The following is a 20,988-nucleotide window of genomic DNA, read 5'->3' as shown; positions in this document are numbered from 1 at the left end:
AATAGGGAGCCATCATTGAGTTAAGAGGGCTATAGGTCCAAGAAAAATTGTTTTCAAAAACACTGTTTAGATCTTACACTCTGCCTCATCCCAATATTCTCACCATGAAACCTGCTTGGCTTGCCCATAATCTACAAACATAAAACCCTTCCATACAATTGTGGTGTTGATCATCTAAATAGATTTCATGGGACTGCTTTTTTCAGCTATCATTCTAAAATGGTGCCATTTGACTTTAAAGATCCTGCCCTCGATTTACCTGTGAGAGGTGAGGATGACAGAACATTTGTTCTGTACCTCTTCTGAAATGATCTTCCAGAGGTGCCGTTTCGACTTAGGATCCATCCCAGAGCTCGGCTCATCCTTAATAGGGAGTTACAAGAAAAATTTATCAAATTAATTAAGTTTTGATGAGGTTCTTTACATGAATCACTGCATCTCAATTCCCTAGAACAGAAATCTGTTTTCAAAGTCCTGTGACTAAACTTGTTTTATACTTAATAGGTCTCTTTCGGCTGCCGTCAAAAAGCTCAAAATTAACTATATAAAATTGTCAATATGTTTTAAAAAAAGTCTCAGTAAAGTTGACACCCTGTGGCTTTACATCCATCTCTTAGGTTTCTTTGGAAAAAAATTCTGCTTCAGTTACTGACAAGGCAGGAGTTTTACATTTAATTCTACATTGTCACATATATATAGGGAGCTACATCAACAAGATTGCTATCTTGCTCATGAAAGCAGAATTGTGACGGCGAGTGATAACGTGCTATGTGAAGCAGAAAAGAACACAATTTGACATTTCAGTTAATATGTTGGAGGCATATTTTTAGTTTTATGTTATTAATTGAAATTTAACACTCCTTGGAAAACAAAAATAAGATTTGCAGAAGTTACCAAGTAGAAATAGACACTATTTTTCAAAGTAAATGATGCTTTCAAAAGTGTTCAGATGCCAAATTCAAAATGCAACAGCAGATAATCTAAATAAGCAATAATAGATCCTGACAGATGATTAAAGAAACAAAATATAGGTCAAGAGTAGGTAAAAATTTAAAAATGTATCTGAAGTGGAAAATACGTACATGGGATAATCAGTGGCTTATTTTTATAGTAGTATGTTAAATTAAAAAAAAATTGTAGTTGTAGATGGACAGAATGTCTTTATTTCATTTGTTTATTTTTAAGAGGATCAAACCCCGTGCCTCACACAGCTGGACAATCACTCTGCCACTGAGCTATAGCCCCAGCCCCTAACATGTTAAATTTAAAGAAAGGAGTGAGTGTTAATTTGGGGAAACAGTAAAAGATAGACTGTCATTGTTCCTATTTTTGAAGGAAATAGCTTACATAGTAAACAAATGTAGAAGGAGAAAACAGGGTCTTTCTCTCAGAACTTATATTTCTTTGGGCTCATTACTATACAACATTTAAGTAGTGCTTTTAATATTTTAAAATGTTTTACATGTATTATCTCACAAGGGTGCCTAAGGATTGTTGTGTTCAGTTTAAGGGACACTTACACAATAGAATTCTATTATAAGCATCGATTGGCAGGGATGCGACGCGTTAGAAGCTGCCGGTATTACAGAAAGCTAGGCTGTGCATCATTCTATCTGGGCAATTTCAATGATTTGATCCACTGTATGACTTAACTCTGGAATAATGTGGTGATTTATAACTGGATTTTTATTGCATAAGTTAATTCTTTTTCAGAGTTTGGAGGTCACTGAATGAAGGGGATCTTCTAAAATAAGGACAAGTTTGTTTCTCTGAAATAAATCCTTCTTCAATATTGGGCCTGGAGGACAGAATACTATAGGTGTAATTTTCCTAGGTGTAATTTTTATTTTCAGGTGATCAATTTAATTTTCCAACTCTTAATTAAAATATGAATGTAGAATAGGTTTCTTGCTCTCCCTCTCCTAAATTCAGACAAAATAGCATGGTATATTATCCATCCCATTTCAGGTTAGGTAATTCATATTTTTAAGCTTCAAAGAAACAAAATCATAGCACAACACATTGTTCTAAAATGTGCCTGTCCTCTCAAGAAACAGAAAATCCCAGTTTATCCCATCAGTTCCTAACAGATAATGATTTTGTCAATAAATGGGAATTAAATTTTTGCCACGTTCCATAACTTCACTTAGTGATTTGAATACCCTGAATTTGTCTCAGTTAATTCCCATTCCCATGCTAATCATTTTCACTGAAACCCACATTGCTTCAGGAGACAAAAAAAAAAAAATGTTTTCTGAGGACCTATGTGGTCATAAGTTCTGTGCTGATGTAAATTCCCTTAATTCGATGGTGCATCTTTGCACAATAGCTGGCACCTGGTAAGATGTCACTAAATATTGACTTGAATAAAGATGATGAAATTGCTAGCATGCACAAGAGGATATGGTGTTTAAACTACTTAGTAGCCTTTTTCCTAATGAATCTCTTACCAGCAGTAGAATCGAAGGTTTTCCTATCAAGGCCAGCGCAGTGGATAATTTTCTTTTTGTGCCATAACTGCACATAGAGGTAGCTCTGTCCTTGTAGGGCATCAAGTGAAGTCTCCTAAGGAGTTTATGAACAGTCTGTGGATAATAAAAGAAGAATTAGCTTGACCTTTCCCTGTCCAAACCCTTAAAGCATCAAATAGAAGAAAATCGGCTTGTGGAAAGAAAATTTTGTCATGAACAATATAGATGTAGAAAAAAAGAAAACATTTAAATTCAACATAGATTTTTATTTCCATTTTCAAAGACCCATTTCAAAATTCATGGTTTATTTAAAGAAATAAAAAGCAATTCCTCAGAGACTCATTTTCAAATGGGATTCTTTTCCCCAAATGTGTGTGTGTGTGTGTGTGTGTGTGTGTGTGTGTGTGTTTACAACTGCAAATTGTACTTTATGCTGTATTACCACAGGATTCTCCTATAAAGCTTAAAAGCTTAAAAGAACTAAAAAAGAATTCAAAGGCAGGTTTCTCATTGATTGTCATCACTGCTTCATCTTTCTTCTTACTGAGAGGCGATTTGTCACAAAGGTTTTAAGTCTATTTAAAACTGACCCACTATCAAAACTTTAGTGCATTAGGAATCATGGGTTCTTGTGGTTATTTCTGTAGTTAAATAGCCCTGGCAAATAATGAAATCCTGGTTGGACTTTATACAGCAGGTCTCCAGGGTTGTGAAACAGAGGAAACTGCCCTAAGGGTTAGCCATCCCATTACAAAGGCAAATAGCTGCAGTAAGGTAGACTCACAGATTAAAAGTCAAAATGGGGGACTGGGGACATAGATCAGTGGTAGGGCGTGTGCTTAGCATGTGTAAGGTCCTGGGTTGAATCCCCAACATCAAAATATAAATAAATAAAAATGGAAGCTTTTCTGTGCCACTCAGGCTTTTGGCAGTTAATTGTAGGTGTCAATGCTTATTTGGACACCAAAGGAAGTACAGGCATCAGCATCCAAGGCCCAGCTCATAGCCTAATGCAAGCATGATCCTCTGTTTGACAGTTCTTAAAAGGGTAACTGAACAAACACAGCTGAGGAGTTTCTAAAGCTGAGTTCATAGGTGTGTATGCAGGACACACAATCAAGCTAAGTCGGGTTCATTGTCACTGCTAGGAGGAAAATGTCACCGTTTTCCAGATGTCAAGTTAGTTTCCTGGGGGGTGTAGTGGACTGAGAAACAGGAACAGCAATGGTCTTCAAAGGAACGAGTTTTTCACATGTGTACTCACCTCTTTAATATCTTTTTCTGGAATTCCATGCACCCTGGCATAGAAATACAGATGTTCTTCCACTGACATCAGGTCATCTAAGGCATCTTCCTGAGGGCAGTAGCCAACAAAGGAACTGTGAGAGTCCACAAGGCCCAGCGATCTGAATGGAGAAGATCAAAAGCATGTGAGTTTCAAAAGACCTGTCTTCCTTGGTCCCCAAATGTTGGGAAGGTGGCTCTATTTTGGTCACGGTGGTTGGTAATTTTGATAAAAGGGGATAAAATAATCCCATTATCAAAGTCATACTTTAAGGTATAAAAATATCCCTTTACTTCAATAGCTTTTTTCCCTCCGCCTAAAAATTTAATAATACAACCCCCAAATTACATAAAACGTTCACTGAAATTGTTTTTATTTTGGTGCTTTCAGTAAGTGAAAGCCTAAGCTTTTCATACCCAGTCTTATTTCTTATCAAAATGTTTCCGCTGGAAGGAATGATGTCCCCAGTCAGCATCTTGAATATGGTGGTCTTCCCTGCTCCATTCACGCCAAGAAGGCCAAAGCACTAGTTTGAGGGAGAAAAAGGTGAAAAACTTAGATACACTGCTATTGTTGTCTCTTTCCCTCTTCCCTGGAAAAATCATTTCCAAGAAAAATAAGCCATTAGAATTATTCGTGGTGTTTGGTAGTTTGGTAAAGCTTTCTCTTTTAAAAGAAGTGGATATGTTTTTTTTTTTCCTTTTGCCATGTGAACATTTGTACATACAGAGGATCTGCTTTACATATTGCAATAGCACCCCTTTCTGTGACACCCATAAAATACCCCACAAGTAAGATATGCTCACCCAATGATGTAATTACATTTATAGATTTTTAAACTATTCACACAAAAATCCCAACTTTACTGAATAAGCTGCTAAAGCTATATTTTTTTATGTTTTTTAATAAATTGGGTGCATAAAGTTTGCAGTTCTTCTCAGAAAACTAAGGGAAATAGCCATATTCTTTTTCTTTTTTTTTTTCAAGTTGCCTTCATATTGTGTCTGTGAAAATAGCAAGAATATAAATAGATGCTGTTCTAGGACCTTTTTTTTTTTTTTTTTCCGAGAATTTCTGATTTCCTCATGGTATTTTTTGGAAAGGTTTTGGAAATGAAATATTGAAGAGAATACCCTGTCTAAACAGGCTCTCTGCAGGAAAGTCCACCCCAGAGAGAAGAGGAATTTGGGTAAGGGATTGGGACTTGCTGTGGGATTGCTATTAGTGAATCCCCCTGCCAAGAGGGAAGATTCACAGGGCAAGTAATATAGACATGTAAATTACACACACATACACACACACACACACACACACACACATACACACACTCACATATCTCATGGAAATATTCAGAACTTAAGTTTCATATTTCAAAAAAAATTGAAGTTAAATAACTGAAGATTTTTGTAACTTATGCCACTTAAAATAATAGAAACAAGACATAGTTCCTTACCTCTCCAGCAGGTATCCCAATGCTTATGTTGTTTACAGCAATAATCTTTTTGTGGATAAGCTGGTAGGTCTTTGTGAGACGATGGAGCTGGACCAGGTCAAACTCAGCAGCACCATTCTCCACCCTCAGTCTCTCAGCCCGCACATCTTCATCTTCATCTATTGTCTCTGCCACAGGCGAGGAGCTAAATTTTCTGAAGAAGAGTCTAAGAAATGGACCCAGTGATTTTACATCAATGATTATGAAAGATCAGCACTCAATTTTGATATGTTCTAATGTGTTTTCACTTTGCTGAAAGTATACCATCCATTATTATGCTTCTTTTAAATTTTATCATGTACTCTGTGATGCAAATAACTAAAAAAACTAGTATGAACTCTCTTCACCATATTCATTTAGGAAGTGGTTTTATTTTCCATGCCTTAAATGTTTACAGATCCACTGTTAAAATTCTGAACCCTAAATTCAGTAACAAGGAGATAAAAATGTGTCTTAAGTTAGTCTCCAAGAGGGGATTCAGAATTATTAGTAAAATCAACAACTACCAGCCCAAGAACAGCCATCATGTTTTTAAAACAATAAACAAACTAACTAACAGAAAAACCTTCCTCTTCCTCTTCTTCACCTCTCTCTCTTAAAATTGTGGTAACACAAAACATGAAATCCATTTTCTTAACTAAGCTTTAAGTTAACTATATGCACAATGCTATAAGCAGATCTATTTTAAAATTATCAATAATAGGGCATCATTCTTCATTCTATATGCTTTTCACTATCAATGTCTCACTCAGGATCTAGACAATATTTTAGGGTTATCAGCTCTGCAAACTCACTAAGTTCCAAACTCACCTCAATATCTTGCCTAACAAATACCAAAACCAAATCAAACAAATAAAATGTGAAAATTCAACACATCAATCCAGGTCTTCCTCATAATGTCTCTGTTTCTTTTAATGATAGGTCCAGAGACCTATCTAATTGTGATGTTTTCTTTGAATCTTCTCTATTACAAAATCTTTCTCTAATTGTGATGTTTTCTTTGAATCTTCCCTATTACAAAATCCATTCAGAACAGTGCCGTATACTGTTCTGCCATGAATCATCTCTATTTCTATCCTCATGGAGAGCTTTTGCTCCCCATCTAGATTGCTACAGGAGCCTCAAGCTGTGCCAGTGTCTGACTGTCCCATTCTGCTCTGCACTAGCTCCACAAAATGGCACCCCCAAAGCACTATTTGATCATAGCACTCTCTGTTCAAGACATTTAATGAACTACCATTTGTTTGCTGAATAAAGTCCAAATCTCTTCACCAAGGATTCAAGTGCATAATGTTGTATTTCTGAATATATGCCCATTATTTAACTAGTCTTTAAACAAAGGACATTCTGGTTGTTTCCATTCTTTTGCTGTTAAAGATGGTTACTGTGATGAGCAGTTTTCTTATGTATAAATAATCCTGCATTTGTGCAGACATATCTGTACGAAAACTTACTATAAATAGAACTGCTGCATCACTGTAATGTGCACGTCTTTTCATTTATGGTGTTATCCTCACTTTATTTTGACTTGTTTTTCCCAAACTCATTGCCGACATGGCACATACTCAATCCTCTTTCTCATTTCTGCCCATGAAAGTGTTTTATATCCTACCAAACTCAAATTTGTGTTCATGCATGTATTTTCTCTCTGACACTGGATCTTACTCTTTAAGGATAACAACTGTACTTATTTAATTTTTTCCTTATTCTAGAGCAAACCTTGTAGAAACATAGTAAGGTGAGATAACTACTTATTAGAATGAAATAAATGACAAATTACACTACAAAATTTTTAAAGTTTTTGACCAAAACATTTCCATACTACTAGTGGAAAAATGGGCTATTGACCCCTCCCTGCATATTTGAAACTGAGCTCCATCATGGATGTCAAAAACTATGCTTTCATTATATTTACCTGAACTTTTTTATTAGCCATTCGTTGATTAAAAGTCGCAAGAGAAAAAACATGGTGCCCTGGGAGACCAAAGCCACAAACATTGCACCAAGTTTGTCCATTTCAAAAGTTTCGCTTGGGTATTGCACTCCATATGCTTTCAAGAAGTCCAGGACTGACTGTTGTTGTGATAGTTCAATCAAACCATAGCCAAAACAGAATTGTGGAAAAATCAGGAAAATTCGCTTGAGGGTTTCAGAAATAAGCTCTAAAGTCTAAAAATGAGAAATAACAAGAAAGCTCAGTGTCAGAACTCCAACAAATGAACAAACATGTAAAGTTAGATGTAGACAAATATTGAGAATTCTGTCTGGATCAGCCATTATTTCACACGTATGCTGAATTTGCATAAACATATTTACTATAACCAAATGGTGGAGGTTTATTATTGAAATGCAAGTAAGGAGAGTGTTTTTCTTGAGGTGACCTAAGGTGTTAGGCCCATGTCTAGAGCCAAAATCACTTCCAGACCTTCCTCAGACTTTGGGAATGTAGGACTATCCAGGGTGTCAGGGTCTGACAGGGAGAATCAGTAGGTTCCCCATAAGGGAGGGCTTGGTTCAGAATCTAAGGTGATATCCATTTGGAGAGGACTAAAAAGGCGAAATGAGATGGGGGGAGAGTCAATATCTCAAAAAAGGAGCAAATGGCTCATTTTCAACATTATTTACACTAGAGGCCAACAACTTCCACCTTGTGAATTTTCCTCCTCCTGGTGTGTGCTTGTTGGTCCCTCAGTTCACTTCATTTCCTCTCTATTCTTTTCTGTTAATGCTTCTCACTAATCATAACTCTCAGCTCTGAATGGAAAGTGATGCTTACAATGAAGTAGATTCCAACACGTGATTGAAAGGGAACGGATTAGATTTTTCCCATATGAATGTTCCCATGAATCCTAACCCACAGTCACATAACTAAGCCATTCTCCTTGACACCACCATACGATAAGGCTTTGTTAATGAGGGAAATGTCTAGCTGACCCATTGGGGGCATGATTTATGAACTACCACACAATATATCTGATTTCACCTCCATCACTCCATTCAAGACCTAGCCAATGTCAATAGTTTTTGACTCTCAGGAAATACAATAATAAGCATTAACCTAGGTGGAGTTTATAGAGAAGTTTTTAAAGCTGTAGCTTTAATAGAAGCAAATAATATTTCTTTCTATTTATAGAAGACAGAATAAAGAAAAATCTTTCCACCTTGAACATGTTAAAGCTTCTGATACATTCACTGAACTTGAACAGACTAAGAGGGACCTCACCGGATCATTAGGCTTTTCCTTGGATAGGAAGTATACCACCGACAGGGAAACAATGGAATTGATGCCAAAAAACAGGTTGACACAGACGTAAGTGATGAAGGCCATTCCTGTTTCATGAAAGAGACCAGCCAGCAAGTACATCCAAGAAAACGTGGCATACCTGCAGGTTCATCATACAAAGAATTAAAATTACACCTTAATTATCCCATTTTATAAAGCCATAAACACATAGATGGGTTTCTAAAGTAAAAGCAAACATTAGGGATGTGTTGCCAAGCCTTGTAACTAGATCTCATTTTCATTCCTCTTTTTGCCAAAAAAAAAAAAACAAAAACAAAAACCCAAAGGATGTTTTTTAAATGATAGCAAGAAGCCTCTTTTTGAAAAGGAATCTCAGTCAGTCCTATATCATTACAACTACAAATTATTCCCCTGTGGGTGTGGTGTAATCCTTTCCAGGCAAGACTTTTGTTCCTCAGAATTATGAGTTCAATCTGTATAAATCTTATAATTTAAAGTTGAGGGGAAATAATGGCATCATTGTAGGTCAGCTAAGCAGATAGGACCTGGTGAGAAGATGGGAAGCTTGTTTTGAGCAAACTTAAACAATACTGGAGGAAATTAAATAACACTAGACACACAAAGGTCTTGTATCAGTGACAATAGCTAACCAAGGGATACTACCCACGCATTCAGGACAGGGAGACTGCTATGCTAAGCACTGATTATGTTGCCTTGTATTAGCCTAATGTGAAAACAACAATGTTATGTGTGTCCTGTTAGGCATCTCTAAAAAGATAAAGTATATGTAAATTTATACACCTTATAAATGCTATATGTATTCATATAATTTGTCAAAACCTTTGTATATGCATTTCCCTGGTCATTCTAAAGCCTGTGTTTTTGTATAGATTAGATTATATATGTAAATTGGTAAGTATAACACTTGGCACCCAGTAAGTGCTCTTTAATGATAACAACACTAATTTTCAGAGGCATTACACTTTACAGACTATGGACTAGCAATTGTAATGTATCATTAGTCATCACTCATGTCAAATGAAAGCCCAAGACAACTGCAAATTAGCTAATGAGGTTGGGGTCCTATTTGTGTCTAGGAGCATTTGATTCTGTTAGTTCTTTCATTGCTCAATCAGCAGCTTACCCAAACAGCAGAAGGAGGAGAGAAACAGCACCTAGGTTGCTTTCATTGTAGAAGGCAGGTAATTTGAAAATTGCAATGACACCAATGGAAAATGCTACAGGGACCAAGTAGAAGACCTATGGAAATATGTAAAACAATATTTAATATATGGCAAATACCTTTTTTAAAAATCAATAAGCTATCTAGTTTAAAGCTGCAATAAGTTGACCTAGATAAATTTGAAGGAATGAATTTTTATTTATGTTCCTGTTGCTTGTAATATTCAGCTTATTTTACATTGATTTTACTTGAGAATTTGTCTCCTCCAATATGAGGTAAAACCAGTTTCTCTCTTTGTAGATATACAAGAAGTCCCAGGTGTTCCTGCCTCCAGGCTTTAACACTTGGGATCATTCAGTGACAGAGGTTCAGTGAAAAAGATAAGACAGCCAGGTATCTTGGTATTAGAGACAGCCCTTAAAGTATTGATTTCAGTTTGAATGCTGCAGCTCTCAGATGGTTGATTTCTAAGGCTTGGTTATCTGTGTGAGACACTCTGTGCAAAACAGCAGGGCAGCGGGACCCACACATTCTTGGAATCACAGGTGTATGAACAAATAACTCAGTATTCTGTTGGCAAGTAGAAATGCTAAAAGTGGAAGAGTTTGAGGCAAGGTGCAAACAGTGGTGGTGGTAATTTACTTTGGGGCGTTTTTTTGGGGTGTAATGGGAATGGAAATCTCCTAAATTGGAATGAGCACCAGATATCAGACCACAGAATCTCAGTAGTAAGTAGACTTTCAAAGAAGGATATCCTTGAAGCTTTCCTAACATGAAAGTTTCTACGAAGTCCAGAGTAGTCATTACCATTCTCTTGGATTTGGCTTCTAACAATGAACACATTTCAGACCTCACTGGATACATTAACAACATGGATATGCAGTTAATTACTCTCCAACTCTTCAACCCAATGATCTTGACAACAACTCAGGCAATTTCACCATAATCACAGGCAAATGCATCCTCATCCTGGGCTTTTGGCCAACACTGGCACGTTTCAAGTCAAGAATAACCATCTGAACTTTGGGAACATTTTTATGCAAATGAGACAGACATCAATAAAATACATTCCTTCTTTTCCCTGATAATCTTCTTTAACGTGTCATTCAGTAGGGACTGCTACTCCGAATTTTTCACGATTACTTGATTAAATTTTTATAATCTTGATTACTTGGCACAATTAGATAAGGCTGTTTTACTGTTCAGCTTCTATTTCTCCACAGTAGTGGTTCTAAGACTTCAGTGTGCTTAAAGTCACCTGGGGGATTGCTTAAAATGCCTACTCTCCACACTCTACTCTCAAGATATAGATTTAATCCATTTGGACTGGGGCCCAGGAACCTACATATTGACAAGTGCTCTTAGAATCTGATATATCCCAGAGATGAGCAAAGGCAGTTTTCTCTGTCCTCCAAATACTGGACTCAAAATTATTTTTTCCTAATTTACTGTCCTTGTGACAATAATTTCAACAACTAGAGTAAATAACTCTTGAATATTAATCTCTGCCAAATGAATCCTATCTTTCTTGCAAATGACATAAGTTACTCACCATATCGTAAATGAAGTTTGTGGCCCAGTAGCATGTCACACCAATCCCAGAAATGTGCTGCAACTGCTTGGCTTTGGTCTGATGTTCCCTTACGACATAGGTGACAAAGCTGGCAGTGGTGACAGAATAACCCATCAGGATGGACAGTGCCACTAAAATATCGATTAAACTGCTGATTCTATGGTGAACAATGGGAAGAGGAAAGCACACATAAGTTTTGGAACTCTTTTCCTTTCAGGAAGATTCATGACTCAAACCATCAACAAAACAGTACAAGAGTTGGCTGTGACACAAATAAGGCTTCCTGCAAGACAGCCAGATAATATCTTTGACATGACTCCACTGTGACCTTGGAATAAATGTAGTTCCAACGTATCTGAATTGACTAAGGATATTTGATAGAAAAACCTCGGTCTCCAAGGGTTACAGCCTGTATGCAAGGGATGTATGGATCTGGGGCATAGAAACAGGACTTGTCTGCTAAGCACGGAAGGCGGAATGATGAAGCCCTTATGCACCTGACTCGGAAAAGCAGCAGACGGAATGCATCTGCAGTCCACAAGCTCTACTTGGCAGCCCCACTCTGCACCCTTTCAGAAACTTCCTTTTAACCCAGTCAGTGACTTTATAAAACCAGCCCTTCTAGACTGACTTTCATTCAGATGCAACAGTGATTTCAAATTAGAGCACTTTCACACAGAGTCTCAACTATGCCAAGGAGAAAGAAGTTATAGCAGAGATATCTACTCACGTGGCCTGTTCCTGGTCTTGCACACCTGGATAAGGATGGCTATACATGATGATGCCTGAAAGAGGAGATGGTTCATCCATTAGTAGCTATTCAGTTCATCAGAAATTCCAATTTTTAGATGAATAATATATAATGCTTTTCTCCTTAGATTCTAATCTAAAGGATTTTACTTCGGGGAATTTTCTTTTGAAGGAAATTAATTTCCCCCCAATCCTGTCAGTGCTACAATTGGTGACACTTTTGTAAAAAGAAAAGTTTTTCACGTTGTGTCTGGAACCTTTTGGAAGGGACAGCATTTACATTTCTCATAGAGCATGTCTTCTTCTACTACATTAAAAAATTGTTTTCTACTTTCTTCTCCCTGTTCCTATGTATGTTTGTATTCAGCAGCACTTCATAAACTGGAATACATTTAAATAAGCAATTCATAGGGGTACCAATTACATGAGAGTCCCCTAGAGAACAGACCCAACTCTGGAACCCTCCTTCTCACTTAACTACTTTGAAGATGCTTCCTTCTAGAGTTCTGTCAGGGTAGGGGTCGGGCGCTCCAGCCATGCATTTCCATTGAGACAGAGAGGCCCGGAGGGATTCAGGGGTATTAGCTTTCTCCAGGAAGGCAGTCATTTAATTCACACACAGTCCCACATTATTGGAATCTTCTAGGGTTTTAGTTATACTTTCTGAGCTAGAAGCAAGTCTGCCTCCAATCCCCCTCCTTACAGAACCTTGATTGGGAAGACTGAAAAATTGGACAGACATTAGTTTCCCAAAGACCACAGCATGAAGACAATGTCTATGTTGTCTGAGCAAACAGGGAAAGAATGATGTGGAATGGAGTGTGAATTGTCTCCTAAATACGTGTTCCTATGGGTTGTAAACTGAGCAAGAACTTGCTCACTTACTGCTCAGCTACAATCTGCTCATGGCATTAGGATACTCAGGGGCAGTGCCCAAATATTATAGATGATTCTAAAGACGATTCTCTTCCTCAACTAAATCTATAATTTTTATTAAAAATAATGTGACATATTTTGAATTTGAGTCCTGCAATGGGTGTATGTTAAAGAAAAAATACATACGTAGTTAAACAAAGAAACTAACAGCAAAAACAGTTTGACCAACAATCTTAATCACAACATGGATGTATTTTTTTTTTTTTTTACCTTTTGTGTAAGTTAATGGGCCATTTTTTTCTGAGGTTCTATTTTCATTAGGGGCTCTGCTTAAACCTTGCTAAATTATAATATAGACAAGGAAAACTTGCCTTTTATTTCTGCTTTGTAGTTCAGAATTAAGAAATATTATACTTTAGGGCTGGGTTGTAGCTCAGTGGTAGAATGCTTACCTAGCATGGGTGAGGCACTGGGTTTGATCCTCTGCACCATGTACAAATATAAATAAATAAATAAAAAGGTATTGTGTCCATCTACAACTAAAAAAAATTTTTTTTAAAAAATACTCTACTTTATCAGAGGAATCTCTGCAAGTACATTTTCCTCTACTATACAAAATCCTATGGAACCAGTTGTTTTCATACATATCTTTAGCAAGATCAAGTAAATGCATCAGAATTAGAATCTTATATCAAAATTGTTTCTGTAGGCCCTACACAAAGATTGGCTGATGGATGCTCACTGAATCAAATCAAATCTTAAAATTTCAAGTAATACTTTCCCTACATACAATATATATTAAGAAGAAGGCATCTATAGTACTGCAGTAAAAACAGACACATAGACCAATAGTACAAAATAGGAGACAAAGGAACAAACCTATATATCTACAGTCATCTGATTCTTAACAAAGGTGCCAATAACATACACTGGAAAAAAGCAAGCCTCTTTAATAAATGGTGCTGGGACAACTGGTTATATATATGTAGCAGAATGAAACTAGACCCTATTTCTCATCCTTTACAAAAACCAACTCAAAATGGATCAAAGACCTAGGAATTAGGTTAGAAATTACATAACTCATAGAAGAGACTGTAGGGTCAACATTTAAGCACATAGGCATAGGAAACAACTTTCTTCTCAATGAGACCCTAAAGCTCAAGAAATAATGCCAAGAGTTAATAAATGGGACAGCATCAAATTTAAAAAAGCTTCTGTACAGCAAAATAAACAATTAAGAATGTGAAGAGAAAATCTGCAAATGGAAGATCTTCACTAAAGGATTAAAATCTAGAATATATAAAGAACTCAAAAAACACCAGAACCCCTCTAAATAACTCAATTAATAAATGAGCAAACAAATACACACTTCTCAAAAGAAAAAGTACAAATGGCCAACAAAGATGTGAAAAATGTTCAATATCATTAGCAATAGGGAAATGCAAATCAAAACTATACTGAGATTTCATTTCAAACCAGTCAGAATGGCAGTCGTCAAGAATACAAACAATAGATGGTGCATGAATGTAATCCCAGCGGCTCGGGAGGCTAAGGCAGGAGGATCATGAGTTCAAAGCCAGCCTCAGTAAAAATGAGGCTTGCGAAGCAACTCTGAAAGACTCTATCTCTAAATACAATACAAAAATATATATATATATATATAGGGCTGGGGATGTGGCTTAGTGGTTAAATGCCCCTGAGTTCAATCCCCTGTTACTTACCCCTCAACAAAAAAGAAGACAGTAATAAATGCTGGAAAGAATGTGGGAAAAAAGGAACACTTTTACACTGTCAGTTGGACTATAAATTAGTACATCCACTATGGAAACCAGTATGGAGGTTCCTTAAAAGATTAGGCATGGAACCACCATATGACCCAGCTATACTAATCCTTGGTATTTATCCTAAAGGATTAAAGTCATCATAACTAAAGTGATATGCATACCCATGTTTATAGCAGCAAAATGCAACATCAACGAAAAAGAATGGATAAAGAACATGTGATGTGATGTGTGTGTGTGTGTGTGTGTGTGTGTGTAAATATGATGATAAATATATGTGGTATACACACACACAAATGGAGTTTTATTTGACCATAAGGAAAAATGAACTTATATCATTTGCATGAAAATGACTGGAACTAGAGACCATTATGTTAAGCAAAATAAGCCAAACTCAGAAAGTCAAGGGTCAGATGTTTTCTCTCATGTGGAAATATAGAGGAAAAGGAAAGGAAAGGTGTGTGTTGGGGACGGATCTCAAGACAAGCAAATGGACAGGAGTAGAGGAAAGGAAAGAGGGGGAGAGGGAGTGGAGGGGGAAGTGCTGGGGAGTGATATTGACAAAATTATGCTGTATATTGTGTGCATGTCTAAATATGTAACAACAAATCCCACCATTATGTACAACTGTTATGCCCCAATTAAAAAATATGGTGAAGAAAATATTTCGAAGAAGGAAGGTGGCATATTATGCCATGTCTACAGATGCAAAGCTAAAACGAGATGTTTCCATTGGCCGTAGCTCGTAATGCAACAGAGGGTAAGACTGAACACTGGTGTGGAAGGCGCAATGTGTTAGTGCTTTTGAGAAAAAGAGTTTAGTTGTATAATATTTGTTGGAGAAAACAAACAAATCAGGGCTCTTTGGGAAGAAAGACAGAATTTTCATGCAAAATTAACCACTAGAGGGAACCACATGAATATAATAGATATTGACATTGCAAAGAAAAGCTAATTAAAACATTTTTATTAGCATGCTAGAATTTTTTAAAAAATCAATTTTACAGCTAAAGTAAAATCCCGATTCATGAAGAATCCAGCGAATATTTCTTTGAATATGTAATGTGTTAGGGGAAGGTGGTGGGAGAATAATTGGGTTCACTTTTAAAGACAAGTCCTATTACCATGGTAGGCCATGTCCATATATTACAAAACAATAAAAGTATTTCAGGATGATACAGATTTCTTTTTTTTTTTAAAGAAATGAAACTCGTTTCAGAGAGAGTAGAAAACTACCACTTTCATATATCTAATTAAGAAAAATTAATAAGAAATAAAAGTCAGACTATTATTAACCTCTTTATAACTCAACTTGAACCTTACATTTAAATTTAAAAAAAAGTAAATTTCAGCTTAGGATCCATACAAAGTTTATGTTCTAGAAAAAAAAAAGAATTCTTACTTTTTAAGCCCTGCAACTTAAAAACAATGGTAGGAGCTACAACAAGACTGCTAGAGTCTAGAAAGGCTTGGGTTATCTTGTTCTAAGTAAATAACTCTACTTATAAAGGAAACCAGAATACTGCTTTTAAAAAGCTAGTGCCACGAACATCCTCTTGTTCTCTCTAGCTTTGCAATACTCTCCCCTAGTCATTTCTTTGGCTGTTTTACTTTCATTATCTGTTACAATATCTGTCTTTTGCTCTGAATAAAACATCCGACTGAAAGTCAAGTTTTCAACTTTACTTCAAACCAGGCTATACCACACTTACCCGGCTTCAGCAGTACCATTTCATTTAATTTACCACTTTTGACTATGCCTTTTATTGATGCTCTAGATCTAAAGACTATCAATCTTTTTATTTTCTTTATGGTTCCTTCTGCTAGGAAAATGCCATAGCAGTTGGGGGAAAAAATACTATTCTCTCTGAAATAAAGACTCTTAATGATTCTGTTGCTGGGATGAGAATTTGATGCGATGGTTTACTTCTACAACCACCAGTCCATCTGGCAGGCAACCTTATGCCCAACGGTAGGGAAATGAAAGAAAAGGGAGGAGTCAGCATTTCTCAAAGATAGTATGTATCTTTTTTCCTACTCAATAGGCTATTTATTAGGCTCCTTCTTTGCCAGCAAATGTGTTACTTAGATTTTGTTCATCTTTTTAATTTTTATTATTTTTTTAGGATCAATATGGAAAAATAATTTGAGCAAGTCTCAAAAAGATGAAATGGTCCAATGAACAGTAATTGAATTAGAAAAAGAAATAAATCAATTTCTTTTAGATTCCAACACTATTTTAAAAACTATCTGGGAGACTTTTGGGAAATCCAGCTGAAGTAGACCTGAAGAGTTCAGAGAAGCAGTCTAGAGTCATAGTTTGGGTCTGGAATGACCCCCAAAGACTCATGTGCTTAAAGGAGCGCTCCCCAAAGCACCAATGTTCAGAGGTGGGGCTTTTAGGAAATGATTAGATCATGAAGACTTCGAACTCAGCAGTGCATTAATCCTTTTGGTGGGTTGATAATTTGGATGGATCATTGGGAGGTGGGACCTAGTTGAAAGTCACTGGGGGTGGGAGGTACCTTCTTCTTTCTCTCCTTCCCAGCTGCTGTGAGCTGAGCAGCTTTTCTGGGCCATGCCCTTCCGCCATGATGTTTCTGCCTCAGAGCCTGCATACCATGGACTGAATCCTCTGAAACCATGAGCCAAATAAATCTTTTCCTCCTCTCAGTTGTGTTTTGGATGCAGTGACAAAAAGCTGACTAACATAGCTAACACAGGAGAATTAGGAAAATGAACAAATAGGAGTCAGACAGTCTTGGGTTCAAATTCTACTTCTGGGAGAAATGATATCATTCTGAAGAGTGTTGAACAGATCAGTAATATTTTATATAAAGCATGCAACATATGGTGAGTAATCCATGGATCGTAGTAGTTTTGGTAGGTGTAGAACATTTTAGTTTAAAAGTTTCATCTTCATGTTTAGGTTGGTGAATGATATTTATAAACATTAATTGTTTAGAAGTTTTGGCCTATAGTTAAGTAAATAGTTTAAAGATATTTTTCTATGAGATATATCTTCTAGGTATGACTACAGACGTGAGCAACAAGTTGGAGTTATTATCCTGAGTTGATAAATGAGAAAACTAAATTAACCTGAAGTTAAGGGAATTATCCAGAATGTTCCATCTGGCAGAAGTTATTACTTCCAAATTCCTTTTAAAGACCTGTGATTTAGATGCCATAAAAAACCCGCCACTAGGAGGAAGTAGACATAATGTGAATTTTTATAGGGAGAGTAACAAAAGTTGCAGCAGGAGATGCCATTGTGTAAGTAACTTTACCATGCCGGGCAGCATCGTATTTTGACATGTTAACTCGCAGGAGGAAATTATTCAGGCTGTTGAGGTAAGCTGGAAGGGAATGATAGCCTTCTGGATCATACCACACCTGTTAAATTCCAAAAGAAGGCAAGATCAATACTGTATTCAAATAAATTAGGTTGTCTTTAACATCTGATAGGCTAGCTTGTTCATATTTGAGGAGCAAGGACCAATTTCTCAATAACTTATTTCATCTTAGCAGATTATGAGCTATTCCCCAGAGTGCTGATCACAGACCCATGTTTCCAAATTAAAGATGGGCAGAGGTTAGGAAGACAGTTGTTCTGAGCAACAGCACAAAGCTATGAGCTATTCTAGAATCATAAAAATCTTGATCTTGGATCTTTTCTAGATCCTGAAATAAACTAGAGACATCATTGGTATCTCCATCTCTGCGGCAGATCCATGGTGATTCTGAGTCTAGACTTATGTATTCTGACCCTCAAGAACAGTAGTTAAAAACAAATGCATGTAAATCAGGATAGAAAAAGAAAGAAAGAAAACACATATACAAGTACTGGGACTTTACTGACAAGGTTGACAACCTTGAAATCATCCTACTAACTTCCTATTCCTGGCTATAACCCACAAGACAGTGAGTAACTTTATCTTCTACATTAATAACAGAATAGTTTAAAATACTGGTGCACTCCAATTCAAATCAAATTGGTAATTCAAAATTGCAAATTTGATTTAGAGAGAAATTATTTCATATTAGAAACTCCATTGTTTTAAGCAAGAATATTTGCTCTGTGTGTGGAGAGGGAGGGGGAGGAAGAAAATGGGAGAGTGCATTGAAATTCCTATCATTACTATTTTCTACATGATCTTGTGAAAAATCTGCTCATATAGGTCTTATAATATATATCACATAGGGATTTTGTGAGGAGGAAATTAGGTACTTTGTATGAAAGGTGATACTAATACTTGGCATATAATGGTCACTAAATGAAAATTAGTTTCCCCACTTCCTCCAGGACAGTATATGTCTCTTACTATCAAATGAGAAATAGGAGAAGGATAATTTAAAATCCCTATGACAGTCATTGATCATATAGGCAATCATATGTGCCTGATTCAGTGACTAGCTGTTTTCAAAGCATAGATTTGATCTAGAAGAAAAAAAAATATAACCAACATGATTATTTATCTCCACTGAGTTCTGTTACATTTCCAGCTTTAATAAGAAGCAAGGCTAAATATATGTATGCACATACATGTACATAAAGAAAATAGTATGTAAAGAAAAATGCATAAAACATTAATGTGTGGTGTAACAGAAAATTACAGGGGGAGCGCACCATTCCAACACTCCATGGGATGAGAAATAAAATTTACTTGTGTCCAAAACTCGTTTTCCCCAGCCCTCTGTGTTTGTCCATTTCACAATCCTTTCTCTTTCCCCAGAAAAATATGGTTGAGTTTTGCTACCCTTAAAGTTTGTGGTAAAGGCAGTCAGAGTCTATTGCATATGAATAATGATTGGGAGTTTAAGTCTACTTACTATATGAACCTGAGCGTTTTCACTTCCATAGCTGAATGTTTTGTTGAATGAATTTAAAACTATTTCTAAATTCTATTGCATATCTGCATTGTGGTTGTGGTTTTGGCTATTATGAGCAATATTCCTACACACAGTTTTGTCCCTAACTCCAGGTGCTTATCTGTTCATGTTTCCCTAGGGTACATACACGGATTGAAATCACGGTGCTATAGGATATGCAAAATACCAATTGATTGTACACATGTTTAGTTTTTACCTCATAAAAATGTTTAAATGTGCCAATTTCCATCTTTATTTGTATGAGATCCTAGAAGAAAGACCATAATTTACCTTGGCAAGTGTTCTATTGGCAGGAACTCCTGTTATATCAAAACGAAGGTCATTAGTCAAACGCAGTCCAAAACTCCAACCTCCATATCTGCAAAGGGTAATAAGAGTTGTACTTGTTTTACTGGATAAAATCTTCATAAGTTGATCTCAATTACTTACATAGGAGCATGATTTTTTTCTTTCCATTAGGAACAAATTTCCAGTATGAAATAAATGATGCCTGACATATTTTACATTTTCTTGATTCCTTTTATCATATTTTAGTCTCAAGTGTACATTATAAGTAAAGGTAGAAAGTCCTTCTAAACAATTGCTTATGTGCCATTCTAAAAATGAGAGGCAGTAATCCAATCAATTCCTCCATCTTAACTGAACCATGCATCATCTCAAAAGTCTTACTTTATATACAAACAGACATACGAAAAATTATGGTATATATGTGTAATAAGAATTGTAATGCAAAAAAAAAAAAACCAAAGTACATGTATAAAGACATGAATTGGCATGAACATACTTTATATACAAAGATATGAAAAATTGTGCTCTATATGTGTAATGAGAATTATAATGCTAAAAAACCAGTAAGTAATACAAAATGATAATGGTAAAAAAGTCTTAATTTTAGTGCTTAAAACTCATTTATGGGGAATTAATAATAGAGCAATAAAACACCAGTTATCTTTTTTCAAGAGGCCCAATTTCTTCTATACCCCAAACTTTTTTTCCCTAGTTTATTCTCTGGTGCCATGTTTTTTCTCAGATGTTTGAAGGTGAGTTGAATTTATTTAACTACTTATCAGTTCATGGTATTCTAAAAACAAAAATGTTGATTTTTTGAATCCAAGTAGTAACTTCAAGTATAGACGAATTTGGATGCCCATAAAATTAGGGTCCACCTACATAAATAATAGTGCAATGCAACTCACATTTGAATTATCTTCTTGAAAGGGAGGTTTTAGAACTGTTTGTTTATAATAAACCTATTTCATTTATAATAAATATTTTATTGTAAGATATTCAAATATAGAAAATAAAAATATTTTATTGTTTATAATAAAACCTGCATTTATTGAAAACATTTCCTTGTATATCTATGCCTAAAAATTTCTGAAAGGATCTATATCAGAATATTAATAGTGATTATATCCGGGTGGAAGAAATATAGTGTTTTCT

General features: G+C 35.9%; 1 protein-coding gene across 2 annotated transcripts in view; it reads right to left on the bottom strand.

Annotated features, from left to right (window-relative positions):
* Abca12 (ATP binding cassette subfamily A member 12) overlaps positions 1-20,988 on the bottom strand; it is a 162,293-nt gene that overhangs the window by 6,141 nt on the left and 135,164 nt on the right. For both annotated transcript variants that reach the window (XM_076866065.2, XM_076866066.2), the window contains exons 38-49: positions 19,816-19,903; positions 17,943-18,048; positions 11,979-12,033; positions 11,228-11,405; positions 9,637-9,752; positions 8,472-8,631; positions 7,164-7,417; positions 5,210-5,414; positions 4,173-4,282; positions 3,736-3,877; positions 2,451-2,585; positions 260-363 (exon numbers count right to left, since the gene is read on the bottom strand). In XM_076866065.2, the coding sequence (XP_076722180.2) occupies positions 260-363; positions 2,451-2,585; positions 3,736-3,877; positions 4,173-4,282; positions 5,210-5,414; positions 7,164-7,417; positions 8,472-8,631; positions 9,637-9,752; positions 11,228-11,405; positions 11,979-12,033; positions 17,943-18,048; positions 19,816-19,903 (1,653 nt within the window). The remainder of the gene's footprint in view (positions 1-259; positions 364-2,450; positions 2,586-3,735; positions 3,878-4,172; positions 4,283-5,209; positions 5,415-7,163; positions 7,418-8,471; positions 8,632-9,636; positions 9,753-11,227; positions 11,406-11,978; positions 12,034-17,942; positions 18,049-19,815; positions 19,904-20,988) is intronic.

This window comes from Callospermophilus lateralis, chromosome 9, assembly GCF_048772815.1.
Source record: "Callospermophilus lateralis isolate mCalLat2 chromosome 9, mCalLat2.hap1, whole genome shotgun sequence".
Classification (NCBI taxonomy): domain Eukaryota; kingdom Metazoa; phylum Chordata; class Mammalia; order Rodentia; family Sciuridae; genus Callospermophilus; species Callospermophilus lateralis.
Note: the sequence above shows the minus strand (reverse complement) of the source record. Positions and strands in the feature narration are given on the sequence as shown.